Raw genomic sequence first — 15,652 nt, 5'->3', positions numbered from 1 at the left:
TGCTTTTTCGGTACGATCTACACTTGAAATCCTGGAACAGGAGTGAAGCTGCATTAGCCTCGGTGTTGCTGCTTACTTTCCAAGAGCTGTTTTCCAGCGGACTTTTAGTGGGTTTTATTCTTTCTGTAGCTTTTCTTCATTACCACCAGCAGGTGGCGCTTCCTGCAGCAATCCTCATTGGTCGGTCCTATGTGACGTCCTATGTTATCTGATCGGACTACCAGGTAACAAAAGGAGAGGAAAACTCCTGCTGTGAGAGCTGTTAAACATATCAATGGATGGCCAAATTGACACCTAGGCGACAGGTCTACACAAAAAAGCTACTTGGCTTTCATGTGAAGATGCATTTTTTCTTCTGGCACCATCCGAGGGACAAAGGTTTAGGCAGTCTGTGCGCTTGAAATGAAATTGAGAAGGCAATCCGTTTCTCAGTTCTGCTACCCAAGAATCATGAAGGAAGAATGGTCTCTGAGCCTATGCAGAGTTCCACACTCATGGCATAAGGCATTCCTTTTAGCAAGTACTAGATCAAGCACTCCCACATGAGGAAGCCCCAGTCCTTTCCCCCAGAAATGTTCTGTCCTTAGCTCATCCCATTTGGGGAACTTGAAAGCCATAATTCTGGGGAACTTCAGAGAATGGCATTCCCACATGAGCAGGCTTTGTCTGTGAGCCTCCCCTCCCCCCAAGGGAAATCTAACTTTAAAACCTGAATACAGAAACCTTGTTTTGTAAGGTTAACAGGTAACAGAGGCATCTTTTCCCTCAAGTAAATACAAAAAAAGAGAAATAACATTAGACAAGGGCAGTTCTCCAGCCAAGTTCTCCCAGCAAGGTTTCCAGCCTTCAGTTTTTTCTGCAGGGTGAAGGGAGTTTGATGTAATATCTTTATTTTAACCCTTTAAAATGGCAGAATCAAGAACCTGAGAAAAAGAGGTTGAAAAAGATTTTGTTAATTCAAAACATTCAGGGCAAATGGTTAGGAAATGACCATTTCAACTTTCAAATTGGCTGAATGTAAATCTTTGAAACTCCCAAGCTCATCTTTCTCTGCCACTTATAAAATCAGAAAATATTCATTGCCTCAGCTCTATGAAGGTGGCCCCGCAGGTCCCTTCCAACTCTGATTCTAGGATATCTTTTAAAATGATCGTGTTTTGCGTTAAAATATTTTCTTGCATACCTTCAGTCACATGGTGAAGATCGTGCTGTGGTGGCAGCTGTTCCCAAAGCAACTTCTTGAAGATCTGGAGAGCCAATCAGAACCCTCACTGAGCAGTGATTCACAAAAGCTCCTCCCTTGCCACAAATTTTGTTAACCATTAAGGTGCTGCTGGACTCTTGCTCTTTAATCCTGTCCTTTATATGTGAACTAAATAATGCTCTGGCTGCAGTCAATGCAGGTACAGCTGAGCGGATCCTTAATGTCATCTAATAATACTAATCCCTCATGTAATCTAGTAATCTGATGTCGTCAAGTAATTCTAGTTCCTGAATCCTGATCCTCTTCCCTGGTGTCATTTGTAACATGAGCAGGGGCATAGCAGGGCCTTCTACTGACTGCCATTAGGGTTGCCAAGTCCAATTCAAGAAATATCTGGGGACGTTGGGGGTGGAGCCAGGAGACATTGGGGGTGGAGCCAAGATCAAGGCTGTGACAAGCATAATTGAACTCAAAAGGGAGTTTTGGTCATCACATTTCAAGGGACCGCACATTTTTTAAATGCCTTCCTTCCATAGGAAATAATGAAGGATAGGGGCACCTTCTTTGGGGGCTCATAGAATTGGACCCCATGGTCCAATCTTTTTGAAACTTAGTGAGTATTTTGAGGAGAGCCACTGGATACTATACTGAAAATCTGGTGCCTCTACCTCAAAAAACAGGCCCACCCAGAGCCCCAGATACCCGTGGATAAATTCTCCATTCTTTTCTATGGGAATGTCTCCATAGGGAATCATGAGTTCCCAGCAGACATTTCACTCCCCTCCCCCACTTTCTGATTACCCTGAAGCAGGGGGAGGGCCTCCAAACCGGGGGATCCCCTGCCCCCACCTGGGGATTGGCAACTCTACTGCCACTACTCTGGTCAGGGTCTATCCGGGAAGGTCCAGAGCACCTGCCCACCCCTGTCTTCTTACTTAACAAAACACCTTTATCTGTGACTGAAGAGATGTGAGGACCCAGGCAGTATAACAACAATGGGTTTATCATAAGTGCTCGAGAACAAAACTTTTAGTGCAATAGCGACTATGAAAACAGTAGAAGTTGGCACAAAGAAATAATAGCCCTGACACGACATGTTCCCTTTCTAGGGTTGCCAAGTCCAATTAAAGAAAAATCTGGGGACTTTGGGGGCGGAGCCAGGAGACTTTGGGGGTGGAGCCAGGAGACACTGGGGGTGGAGCCAGGAACAAGGGTGTGACAAGCATAATTGAACTCCAAGGGAGTTCTGGCCATCACATTTAAAGGGACAGCTCACCTTTTTAAATGCCTTTCTTCCATAGGAAATAATTAAGGATAGGGGCACCATCTTTTGGGGCTCATAGAATTGGACCCTCTGGTCCAATCGTTTTGAAACTTGGGGGGTATTTTGGGGAGAGGCACTAGATGCTATACTAAAAATCTGGTGCCTCTACCTCAAAAAATAGCCCCCCCAGAGCCCCCAATACCCACGGATCAATTCCCTATTATTCCCTATGGGAATCATTCTCCATAGGGAATAATAGAGTGCCCAGTAGACATTTCCCTCCCCCCCACGCTTTCTAAAGGGGGGGAGGGCCTCCATACGAGGGAATCCCCCTCCCTGCCCCCTCCCTCTCTCACACACACACACACACACACACAAATACTTACTTGGTCTTCTTCCGGAGAACTGTGCCTGCTGTGAAAACGAAAGCAAAGAAGGGAGGGGCCGTTCTCCGAAGCCCTTCCTGTTTCCTCCTTCCTGCCCAGCCTTAAAGGGACAGGGATTTTACAAACTGCTCAGGAGCTCTATAGGTATGTTCTCTCCCCCTCCACCCCCCCACCCCCCCGGTTCTCAATTTTTGAAGACCGGGAGATTAAGCTGGGAACCCAGAAGTCTCCCGCTAAAGCGGGGGGATTGGGACCCCTATCCCTTTCTCTTCTTCCAAACTAACACACACTCTTTGGATGCAGGACTCTCCTGCTGCTAGGCTTGCCAGTCCCCAGGTTCAGGCGGTGTCATGATCCTGGGCCTAGCGAGGCCTGCAGGCCCCAGGGAAGCCTGCTTAGGAGTTACTGGGGAAAGCCTACATCTCCCAGGATCCCCCCTGTTCCTCTGATTGGATAGTGAGGGTTTTGGAGGGAAACAGGCCCAGAAAGGAGTAAGGCCTGGAAAGAGAATATATAAAGGTCAAGCCCAGGCAGGGTGTGTTCTTTTCCTAGGAGGCAGAGCTGAGGGAGAGCTGCTGCCAGGGAGAGACCCCCACCCTGTGAGGTAGGGTGAGTAGGCGCAGGTCTGCCTGAGACAGTTAGGGACAGGAAGTTCAGACACGTTAGGGCATTTGATTATTTTTCCCTTCACCCTTTTACTGTTTTATGCACCTTGTTTGTTATATTGCATTGACCTTTTAAATAAACCTCCCCCCCCCCCTGTTGTTAACTCTGCCTGGTCCTCACGCCCATTATTTGGCCTAAGCTAAGGGAGGCCTGGAAGGGCTTGGGAGGGTACTCTGGGCCTTCTCAAGGGAGACCCTTAACCCAGAGTGGTGGCAGCAATTGGTAAGACCCCCCCCCCCCCCCGAGTTGTGACAGGCAGTGTCAAGACCCCCCTTCTGTTCAGGAAATCTCACAATCCATTCCAAAAGGCAGGTTTATTCACTGACAGGTGTAGAGGCAAAACAGGGTTTTGCTAAGATTAACGGCTCTCCCCAAAGTCCTCCCTTTTATAGGGTATCTTAACAGTTACTATTTCAAGCAAAATGCGGGAAGGCAAAGTGGGAGCTTTTGGTGGGCATTACTTAGGAGTCTTGGGAATGCAGGTGCACCATATCAGTAGCGAGCTTAGCAGTCTGTCCTTGAGCCATATCTTGGCCAGTGGAAGAGGCTTCCTAACCAGTTACTGAGGTAAGCAATGCTGCGGAGCGAGGTGAATCACACAGTGTTACAGAGATGCATTCCTGAAAGTGATACACAATATAAGCGCTATAATTCTAATCAGGGCTTTTTTGGTAGGAAAAGCCCAGCAGGAACTCATTTGCATATCAGGCCACACCCCCTGACATCACCATTGTTTTGCACAGGGCATTTTTGCAGGAAAAGCCCAGCAGGAGATAATTTGCATTTTAGGCCACACCCCCGGGCACCAAGCCAGCCGGAACTGCGTTTCTGCTAAAAAAAAAAAGCCCGGATTCTAATATATCGTGGCAAGACCCTTGGCAGGCGGGAGATCCCTCAGTTTTGCAGGCTCCTCCCCACCACCAGCCAGCTGCCAGCGGGGGGAAGCCCCACCCCAACAGTCACCATGTGCCTTTAGATTAAACTGTCCATCTGGATCCAGCCCAATACAGGCTTCCCTGGAGCCTACAGGCCGCACTGGGCCTATGATCATGACACATGTCTTTCTTACAAACAACTATGTGTGTGTATAGGCAGGCTGCAGTACTGCAGTCCAAAGCTCTGCTCGTGACCTGAGTTCGATCCCAACGGAAGCTGGGTTCAGGTAGCTGGCTCCAGGTTGACTCAGCCTTCCATCCTTACGAGGTCGGTAGAAGGAGTCCCAGCTTGCGGGGGGCAAAGCGTAGATGACTGGGGAAGGCAATGGCAAACCACCCTGTAAAAAGTCTGCTGTGAAAACGTCATGAAAGCAACGTCACCCCAGAGTTGGAAATGACTGGTGCTTGCACAAGGGACTACCTTTACCTTTTTACAGGCAGGATGTATGTGTATTCACTGTAATATGAGCAGAACTACAATGTTAATGGGTTTTAAAATAAATAAGCTCGTAATGGCATGGCATGTCTGCTGGGAACTCTGTTATTCCCTATGGAGATTTATTCCCATAGAAAATCATGGAGAATTGATCCGCGGTTATTTGGGGCTCTGGAGGGCTGTTTTTGGGGGTAGAAGCACCAAATTTTCAGTATAACATCTAGTGCCTCTCCCCAAAATACCCACCAAGTTTCAAAAAGATTGGACCAGGGGATCCAATTCTATGAGCCCCAAAAGAAGGTGCCTCTATCCTTCATTATTTCCTATGGAAGGAAGGAATTGAAAAGGTGTGCCGTCCCTTTAAATGTGATGACCAGAACTCCCTTTGGAGTTCAATTATGCTTGTCACAGCCTTGATCTTGGCTCCACCCCCAAAGCCTCCTGGCTCCACCCCCAAAGTCCCCAGATATTTCTTGAATTGGACTTGGCAACCCTAGCAGTATATTCCTCAAACATTGAGATTGACTATTAGTCTACCCTAACATGGACTCATCTCTAGTCTTAGAGTTGCCAATCCCCAGGTGGAGGTAGGGGATCCCCCGGTTTGGAGGCCCTCCCCCCGCTTCAGGGTCATCAGAAACCAGACTGGGGTGGGGGGGAGGGAAATGTCTGCTGGGAACTTTTTTATTCCCTATGGAGACTTATTCCCATAGGAAATAATGGAGAATTGATCCGTGGGTATCTGGGGCTCTGGGGGGGCTGTTTATTGAGGTAGGGGCACCAAATTTTCCGTATAGCAGCCAGTGTCTCTCCTCAAAATTCCTCCCAAGTTTCAAAAAGATTGGACCAGGGAGTCCAATTTTATGAACCCCCAAAGAAGGTGCCCCTATCCTTCATTATTTCCTATGGAAGGAAGGCATTTTGAAAAGGTGTGCGGTCCCTTTAAATGTGATGGCCAGAACACCCTTTGGAGTTCAGTGATGCTTGTCACACCCTTGCTCCTGGCTCCACCCCCAATGTCTCCTGGCTCCATCCCCAATGTCCCCAGATATTTCTTGAATTGGACTTGGCAACCCTATCTAGTCTTTTCCTAGCAACTGACTCTGGGTGTTGCCTTCCAGGCCATTTACTAAGGGGGCATTTACACTACACTAAATAATGCATTTTGCAACTGGATTTTTATTGTGTAAGAATAGCACCCTCAGTCTATGCTACTTATCACCCCGGCTCTCCTCTGGGAATTAGGTCCGTGGCCGATGGCTCAAAGTAAAAAAAGAAAGATATTGTGGGGAGGGGGAATGAAAAGAGGTGAGCCGTGCCTGTCTTTAATTCCCTTCGGATCTCTTCCATTTCCCCTGGCAGCATGGAGGAATGCGAGGCGCTCTGTACCAGAATGGCCATCATGGTGAGTGGCCGTTTCCAGTGCTTGGGGAGCGTGCAGCACCTGAAGAACAGGTATTTATTCTGTGGATTAATTTTTATGGAATTCCTTTTTACCCCGATCTTTCTCCCCAGTGGGGGAACCAAAGTAGCTCCCATCATTCTCCTGCCTTCCATTTTATCCCCACAACGACCCTGTGAGGACAGTTAGGCTGAGATGCTGCAACTGGCCGAAGGTCACCCAGTGAGCTTCCATGGCATGAGAGGAGATTCGAACTTGGTTCTATCAAGCAGTAGTCTGCCTGTCTTTCTTTCCATTTATATTTTTTATTATATTCATATCCAAGTAATACATAAAAAACGCTACGTAACACCTCAAATACCAATGCCCACATACACTAACGATACACACAATACACAAAATACATAAAAATGAGGATAGAGGCTGTGGAATCCTGTTAATCAAAAGCATTTCTTTCTTCTATGCCAGGGGTGGCCAACAGTAGCTCTCCAGACGTTTTTTGCCTACAACTCCCATCAGCCAGCATGGCCAATGGCTGGGGCTGATGGGAGTTGTAGGCAAAAAACATCTGGAGAGCTACCATTGGCCACCCCTGTTCTATGCTATGACCCAAAGATACATTTGGCATTTCGAGTAATATAACTTTAATTGTGAGTAACATAATACTGATTTATTTCCTTTATTCCCCACCCCCACTACCATTGATAGAATAGATTCCATTTACCAGCTATTTGCTTATCATTTCTTTCCCTTAGTTTATCCGTCAAAGTATCTACTTCCGCTACATCTAATACCATTGCTACCACTTCATCCATTGTTGATACTTCTTTCCCCTTCCAATACTTTGCCAAAACAATTCTTGCAACTGTTAATGTATTTAAAACCAAATATTTCACCTGTTTTTCCATTTTATCTGGTACCAAGTTTACTAGGAGCAGCTCTGGCTTGAAAGGAATGACCGTTTTAGTAATTTTTTGCAAGAGCTCGTGTACTTTAATCCAGTGTTCTCTAATTTTTTTTTACAAAGCCACCAGTAGCCTGGCTGTCTTAACCAGTGCACAACACTGGCCCTGGCGGGAGGTGTTTTGCGCTGATGTAGATGTTAAACAACATCAGAGTGAGAACCGCCCCTTGTGGCACTCCTCATATAAGCAGGTGTTGTCAAGACAGCAGCTCCCCTAACACCACCCTTTGTCCCCGACCCTGGAGAAGAGACAAGAGCCGTGTAAGGCCAACCCCTGAATCCCAGCATCGGCGAGAAGGTGGGTCAGCAACTGATGGTCAACTGTGTCAAATGCAGCCAACAGGTCTAGCAACAGCAGTACTGCCGAACCACCTCGATCCAGGTGCCTCTTGAGGTCGTCTGTGAGGGTGGCGAGCGGTGTTCCCTCTAAGCTGAGTTAGCGTGAGCTAGCTCACAATTTTTTAGCCTCCAGCTCACACATTTTTGTCTCAGCTCAGGAAAAATAGCCCTAAAGCAAACTAACTAATTTATGCAGTAGCTCACAACTTTAATGCCAGGAGCTCACAAAGTAGAATTTTTGCTCACAAGACTCCACAGCTTAGAGCAGGGGTGTCGAACTCATTTGTTATGAGGGCTGGCTCTGACATAAATGAGACCTTGTCGGGCCGGGCCATGTCGAGTTGGGCTGAGCCATATGTGTACCTATATAAGATTAGGTAACAGAGATATAACTTGTATAAAGAACACAAACACAAATATATTTTTAAAAACTTAAAACATGCTTAAAACATTAGCACTTATGGACTTAAAGATGCTTTATTTGTATCTCTCCCATGGGATCCAGGGAACTGGGCAAAGGAAGCTCTGGCTCTTTTCTTCCTTCCCCAGGGACTGGGAAGGGGAGAAGCCTCAGCCGATAGAAGGAAGAGAGGCTTGGCTCAGTAGCTCTGCTGTGCAATTGAGAGAGCCTGGCAAAGCAAGCTATGCCTCAGCCAATGGAGAAAATAGAGGTTTTGCTCTGTAGCTCCAGTGGGAATCTGATCCACGGCTTTCAGTATGCCCAGTTGGAATCTGAATTTCCAGTTATTTTCTCTGTGTTGGAGTAGTGGAGGTTTCCCTGCGTTTATTTTTATTCATTTTGCAGGATCACAGATTTGGAAGGGGCCAAAGAGCCATCTAGTCCAACCCCCTGCTCAATGCAGGATCAGCTTAGAGCAGGGGGGGGGGGGCAAACTCATTTGTTATGAGGGCTGGATCTGACATCAATGAGACCTTGTTGGACCAAGCCATGTCGGCCCGGACTGGGCCACGTGTGTACCTATTTAATGTTAGGGAGCAGAGATATAAATTTTATAAAGAACACAGACAAACGTGCTTAAAACGTTAGCACTCATTGGTCTCAAAGATGCTTTCTTTGTCTCTCTCCCATGGGATCCAGGGAACTGGGCAAAGGAAGCCTCTGGCTCTCTTTCCTTCCCCATTGGACTGTGGGGGGGGGGGGCTCAGCCAATAGAAGGAAGAGAGGCTTGGCTCAGTAGCTCTGCTGTGTGATTGAGAGAGCCTGGCAAAGCAAGCTATTCCTCCCCAAGGGAGGAGCCGCAGCTGGTGGAGAAAATAGAGGTTTTGCTCTGTAGCTCCTGTGCAGTTGAGCAAATCTTGCAAAGCGAGCCATTATGCAGAAGGAAGCAAGATATAGGGAGAAGGAAGCAGATGACAGCCAGTTGCTCAGGGGCCTGATAGGAGCCCTCCGAAGGCCTGATTTGGCCCCCAAACTGCATGTTTGACACCCCTGGCCTAGAGCATCCCTGACAAGGGACTGTTCAGCTTCTGCTTAGAGACTGTGTGAGGGTAGCTGATTCCGCCGCTGAACTACTCTTACTGTAAAAAGAATTTCCCAATATACAGCCATGACCTTACTGCCCTAAATTTAAAGCCGTTATTATAAGTCGTCTCCTCTGCTGCCCTCCTCCAAGTGACAGCCCTTCAGAGCCTTAAATAGAACAATCACGTCCCCCTTCAACCACCTCTTCTCCAAACTAAACGTTGACAAGTCCCTCAGCCTTTCCAGGATTTGATTTCTTCATGAACTCACTTCAAAAAAGGGCACAAAGGGACTCAGATGTCGGAGAGGGGGTAGGACTCTTAGTGATGTCCCAGACACTAGCCAGTCAGTGCTGGTGTCCGCTTCGAACTTGCAGAAACTGGAGTGGGGCTGCAGGAAGGAGACAGGCCTCTTCCAAGGCTCAGTGCTTATCAGTGAGCTCAGTTTGGATTTGTTGCCCTGGGGCCAGCCTCTAGATCAGGGGTGGCCAACGGTAGCTCTCCAAATGTTTTTTTGCCTACAGCTCCCATCAGCCCCAGCCATGCTGGCTGGGGCTGATGGGAGTTGTAGCCAAAAAAACATCTGGAGAGCTACCGTTGGCCACCCCTGCTCTAGATAGTCATGCTGCTGTGGGTGGTAGCCTATCAAAGGCTACTGCATTCCTCCAATTCCCGGTGATCCCTAGCCCTAAAGGTGTTTGGTGATCCTTGACCAGAGCCAGGGTCTTTTCAGCCCTGGCCCAAGCCAGGTGGAACTCTGTGCCTGGTGACATCTGTGCTCTGCGGGACCTCACGCAGTTCTGCAGGAGCTGCAAGGCAGAGATGTTCTGTCAGGGTTTTGGTTGAGGGTAGCAATGGGGTACCACCTTATCTGGCACTCCCTTCCCCTTCCCCCGCTCTACTTTTTCTGATTGCGAGACAGTAGTGCGTATTGTGTGAGCGCAATGGCGCAGAGTGGTAAAGCTGCCGTACTGCAGTCGGAGCCCTCTGCTCACGACCTGAGTTCGATCCCAGCGGAAGCTGGTTCAGGTAGCCGGCTTGAGGCTGTCTCAGCCTTCCGTCCTTCCGAGGTCGGTAAAAGGAGTCACCAGCTTGCTGGGAGGGGAAGGGTAGACGACTGGGGAAGGCAATGGCAAACCACCCCGTAAAAAGTCTGCCGTGAAAACGTTGTGAAAGCAACGTCACCCCAGAGTCGGAAACGACTGGCGCTTGCACAGGGGACTACCTTTACCTTTTGCCTTTTAGTGCGTATGGTATGACTGCTTCAGTGCCATCTGATTTTATTTTTAGCTATTTTAATTCCATTTTAAATTGTACAGCTTATGTTTGTTAACTGTTTATCGGAACGCCTTCTCTGAGAATCCGGAGAAGGGCAGCATATCAATCTAAATTATAAATAAATTTGTATCGGCGGAAGGCTCCACCTGTGTATGTGTAGAGGAGCAGGACATGATCCTACGCTCAAAAGCAGGGTTTTGTAAAGGCCCAGCTCAAGCCATCCACTTCCTTCTGCTTTAGGTTCGGAGAGGGATACACGATCATGCTCCGGGTCTCTGGGACCAAACCAGACCTTCGTCCGCTGGAGAGTTTCATGCAGAGCTCCTTCCCCAACATAGTTCTCAAGGAGAAGCAGTACTCCACCCTCCAGTACCAGCTGCCATCCCGTGACTGTTCCCTGGCCAAGATCTTTGGCATCCTCTCGGCTCACCAGGGCACCTACCACATTGAAGAATACTCCATCTCCCAAACCACCCTGGACCAGGTGAGGACCGGGATTCGCCGCTGGGGCAGGAGGCTTTACTTCAAAGGTGTGGGGGCTCGGTTTCCAGTTAGGCCAAGTAGGCACTGGCCCTGGGGCCAGTTCCCCCCCACACTTGCAACCCTCCCAGCCTGCCCACGCAGCCAGCAGCTGAGCCGCGTTTTGCCTGACTTGCCTGGTGTGGCTGCTGCTGGCATTGTCACCAATTTTGCCTCTCTTTACCTCTCCCCTGCAGCTTTGTCAAAGGGGCTTTTGAGACGGTGCTTGCAGGCTGCAGCAGGGACTGCGGGTAGCAGGGCGGCCGCTCCGATGCGGAGATCATTTGCAAGGGGCCCGCAAGATTTTGACTGCCTAGGGGCCTCCACGGGGTTTAATCTGGCCCCGTCGGTTCCTCTCTTGGTTCCCTGCTTCCTGGGAGAACCACATTTGCAAGCTTAATATCTGGAACCACAAGAACGAGTACCTTTTGGGGGAATAAAAAGTTTATCCCTTTCACCACGTTCCGTGCTATCATACGGACCTGGACAGAGTTCACCTGAGACTGCCAGCTCTAAAACGCCCCTTCTGCCTTTATGCTAGCAAAATTAACGTAGGGCTGTTTTGCATGTTACTGAACCTGAACCCTGGGATGGCTGCTGAAGGCTGAGTCAGGGCCCGGAAATCTGCAGCAGTCCCAGCTCTCCAGACAAGCCAGCCGGCCAGCCTGCCTAAATACTCCCCGCTGCCTGCTGCCTTTTGTGTTTTACTTTCTTATGCATACAGCGAAGGGCCAAACTGCCTTGCCCTGCCCTGCCCTGGATGGCCCAGCCTGGCCTGCTCTCTCCCCCCTGGTCAGCATTTAGATGGGAGACACCGGAGAAGTCCAGGGTTGTGACGCTGAGGCAGGCAAAGGCCGACCACCTCTGAAGGTCTCTTGCAGTGCCTTGAAAACCCCACTGGGGGTTGCTATAAGTCAGCGGGGGTGGGGGGTGGGGACAAGACATGTAGGTTTTTAATGTTGGGTCCAGGTTCCCTGTAGTTGCTGTGAGAAATAGCTGTGAAAAAATAAAGCAGAACCTGTTTGGGATTGGAATTCCACTGTGGGGGAGGCTTTCAAACCCCCAAGCCATTCCCCCATGCTGAAAACAGTGCTGAGAGGGAGGAATTAATTCCTGTTTTTGCTGTTCCATGCAGAGTATTCTATGTACGAAGAACTGCAAAAACAGCACTGTTTCCATGCAAGAAATTGCCTAGAGGTGTCAAACATGCAGTTTGGGGGCCGAATGAGGCCCCCAGAGAGCTTCTATCAGGCCCCCGCGCAACTGGCTGTCGTCTGCTTCCTTCGCTCTCTCTCTTGCTTTGCAAGGCTCGCTCAATCGCACAGCAGAGCTACAGAGCAAAGACTCTATTTTTTCCATTGGCTGAGGTGCCTCCCTTGGGAAGGAAGTGGGGAGGAATAGCTTGTTTTGTTAGACTCTCTCAATCATGCAGCAGAGCTACTGAGCCAAGCCTCTCTTCCTTCTATTGGCTGAGGCTCCTCCCCTCCCAGTCCCCTGGGGAAGGAAGGAAAGAGCCTGAGCTTCCTTTGCCCAGTTCCCTGGATCCCATACAAAGAAAGCACCTTTAAGACCAATGAATGCTAATGTTTTAAGCATGTTTTAATTTAAGGGTTTTTTAAAAAAAATCTTTAATTGTGTTTGTCTGCGTCCTTTATAAAGTTTATATCTCAGCTACCTAATCTTAAATAGGTACACACATAGCCCGGCCTGACATGGCATGGCCCAGCCTTGCCAGGTCTCATTTATAGAGAATCCTAGAATCATAGAGTTGGAAGGGACCTCCAGGGTCATCCAGTCCAACCCCCTGCACAATGCAGGACACTCACAAACACCTCCCCCCAAATTCACAGGATCTTCATCGCTGTCAGATGGCCATCTAGCCTCTGCTTAAAAAACCTCAGAGGAAGGAGAGCCCACCACCTCCCGAGGAAGCCTGTTCCACTGAGGAACCACTCTAATGGTCAGGAAGTTCATCCTAATGTTGAGCCAGAAATACTTTTGATTTAATTTTCACTCATTGGTTCTGGTCCTACCTTCTGGGGCCACAGAAAACAATTCAACACCATCCTCTATATGACAGCCCTTCAAGTACTTGAAGATGGTGATCCTATCACCTCTCAGCCACCTCCTCTCCAGGCTAAACACCCCCAGCTCCTTAAGCCTTTCCCCATAGGACTTGGTCTCCAGATCCCTCACCATCTTTGTTGCCCTCCTCTGAACCTGTTCCAGCTTGTCTAGATCCTTCTTAAAATGTGGTGCCCAAAACTGAACACAAGACTCCAGGTGAGGTCTTACCAGAGCAGAGTAAAGTGATACCATCACATCATGTGATCTGGACACTAGACTTCTGTTGATATAGCCCAAAATTGCATTTGCCTTTTTAGCCACTGCATCACACTGTTGACTCATGATCCATGTCTGATCCGACACCCGTAGCTTAGAGGGAAGAGAGCTTAGGAGCCTGGAGACCAAGCCCTACGAGGAAAGGCTGAGGGACTTGGAAGACTGAGGGGGGACATGAAGAAGAGGAGGTTGAGGGAGGGCATGATTGCTCTCTTGAACTATTTGAACGGCTGTTACTTAGAGGAAAGAGCCCCATGGCGCCGAGTGTTAAAGCTGCAGTACTGCAGTCCTAAGCTCTGCTCACATCTTGAGTTCGATCCTTGGCGGAAGCTGGGTTTTCGGGTAGCCGGCTCCAGGTTGACTCAGCCTTCCATCCTTCTGAGGTCGGTAAAATGAGCACCCAGCTTGCTGGGGGAAAAGTGAAGATGACTGGGGAAGGCAATGGTAAACCACCCCGTCAAAAGTCCGCCATGAAAACACTGCAAAAGCAGCATCACCCTAGAGTCGGAAACGACTGGTGCTTGCACAGGGGACCTTTCCTTTCCTTTCCACTTAGAGGAGGGCAGGGGCAGCAGAGGACAGGACTCTCAGTCGTGGGTTTAAATTATGGGCGGAAAGGTAACGTCTGAGTATTAGGAAAGAACGTTTTTAGAGTCAGAGTTGTTCAGCAGTGGGATCAGCTACTGAGGGAGGTGGCTAGCTCCCCCTCCTGGCAGTCTTTAAGCAGGGCCTGGACAAAGCCTTGTCAGGGATGCTCTTGGGTGATCTTGCACTAAGCAGGTGTTTGGACTAGATGGCCTTTGTGGTCCCTTCCAACTCTGATTCTGTGGCTGGAGCGCTCCTCCCACCAAGCAACATTCGAAGCCTGTTTAAGCTCGAAGATGGTGAGGGGTCTGGAGACCAAGTCCTATGAGGAAAGGTTGAAGGAGCTGGGCATGTTTAGCCTGGAGAGGAGGCGGATGAGAGGTGATCTGATCACCATCTTCAAGGACTTGAAGGGCTGTCATCTAGAGGATGGTGTGGAATTGTTTCCTATGGTCCCGGAAGGTAGGACCAGAACCAACGGGTTGAAATTAAATCAAAAGAGTTTCCGGCTCAACCGTTACAGCAGTTCCTCAGTGGAACAGGCTTCCTCAGGAGGTGGTGGGCTCGCCTTCCTTGGGAGTTTTAACAGAGGCTAGATGGCCATCTGACAGCAATGAAGATCCTGTGAATTTGGGGTAGGTATTGGTGGGTTTCCTGCATTCTGCAGGGGGTTGGACTAGATGACCCTGGAGGTCCCTTCCAACTCTATGATTCTATGATGTTTTAACATTCTCCACAGCTGCTGTGCGTCTGTGGGGAACCTGAGCCGGAAACTCTGAAACCTTTTTTAAAAAATATCCTCGTGTCTAGTTTAGCCCAAAGTTGGGGTTCCTTTTTTTTTTAATATCTTGCGATAACAGAGCAATTCTCATCTCTCTCTCCCCCCCCCCCTTTCCTTTCAAGGTGTTTGTACATTTTGCTAAGTACCAAAGCGAAGATGCTCATTCCTGGAAAGCCCCCTCTGCAGCCAGCCCAAGGAACCCAGGAAGCCATCGCCAAAGAAACCCTGTCTGAGAGACTGGCACCCGCGGGGAGGGGAGGCAGACACCCTGCAACGCGATGCCGGGAAGATGAACTTGCAGCAACCCTTTTGAGCGCCTGTCTCTCTTCCCATACAAGCTCCCTGAAGGGGCGGGCGCAGAGAATGGACAAGGCTTGAAACCCTAGAGGGCTCCATTATGACTTGAAACAGCAGAGAGCGCGTTCACATTGTCAAGGCGGTTCTCTTGGGTTCGATTAAAGATCCACATAGTTCATTCTTTTTCATGCTGCCGTCCGCTAGGAGACCACATTGGCAGGGCAGGAAGCACAAAGCCAAAGAAAGCACAAAGTCTTCTTGGGGCCCCACATCACTGATGGAGAATTCCTGCCTTGGAGTATGGAGGCCTTGGCTGGTTGCAGAAGATGACCATGCTTGTCTGCAGTACATCAGCTGGATTTGAGTCCAACAAGATGGGGGGTGGGGTGGGCGGTAATAGTATTTCAAGCGTCAAACTCCCCTCTTGAATCTAGCAATCTTGGCTAAGGAGAACTCCCCGATCCCTTCTCATTTGTCCCCAGGGAGGAATTCTTGCCTGCTCATGTCTACACTACATTTACTCTGGTTTCAAGCTGTTTTAATGTATTGGGTTGCTCGCAAGGTATGTTGGGAACTGTAGTTCCACACAAGCTGGGCTGTCAAAGGCCCTTGGCCACAAAATTACATTTCCCCGTGACACTTTTTGGGGCAAAACAACCAAGCCTTTCTTTGAATCTAACTCGGGTTTGTCGTGCAGACAGGCCAAGGCCTGTCCTGCAGGGCTGCCTCAGCAAGCTTTCTGTTTTGGCCTCTTGAGGATGGCTGTTTCTG

At 49.0% G+C, this 15,652-nt stretch overlaps 1 protein-coding gene across 1 annotated transcript in view; it reads left to right on the top strand.

Annotated features, from left to right (window-relative positions):
• LOC132567470 (phospholipid-transporting ATPase ABCA1-like) overlaps nucleotides 1-15,059 on the top strand; it is a 202,481-nt gene extending 187,422 nt beyond the window's left edge. The window contains exons 54-56 of the mRNA XM_060233146.1: nucleotides 6,254-6,346; nucleotides 10,597-10,840; nucleotides 14,707-15,059. Of these exons, the coding sequence (XP_060089129.1) occupies nucleotides 6,254-6,346; nucleotides 10,597-10,840; nucleotides 14,707-14,817 (448 nt within the window). The 3' untranslated portion in view covers nucleotides 14,818-15,059. The remainder of the gene's footprint in view (nucleotides 1-6,253; nucleotides 6,347-10,596; nucleotides 10,841-14,706) is intronic.
• Nucleotides 15,060-15,652: the final 593 nt, after the last annotated feature.

Source organism: Heteronotia binoei, chromosome 2, assembly GCF_032191835.1.
Source record: "Heteronotia binoei isolate CCM8104 ecotype False Entrance Well chromosome 2, APGP_CSIRO_Hbin_v1, whole genome shotgun sequence".
NCBI classification, from domain to species: Eukaryota; Metazoa; Chordata; class Lepidosauria; order Squamata; family Gekkonidae; genus Heteronotia; species Heteronotia binoei.
Note: the sequence above shows the minus strand (reverse complement) of the source record. Positions and strands in the feature narration are given on the sequence as shown.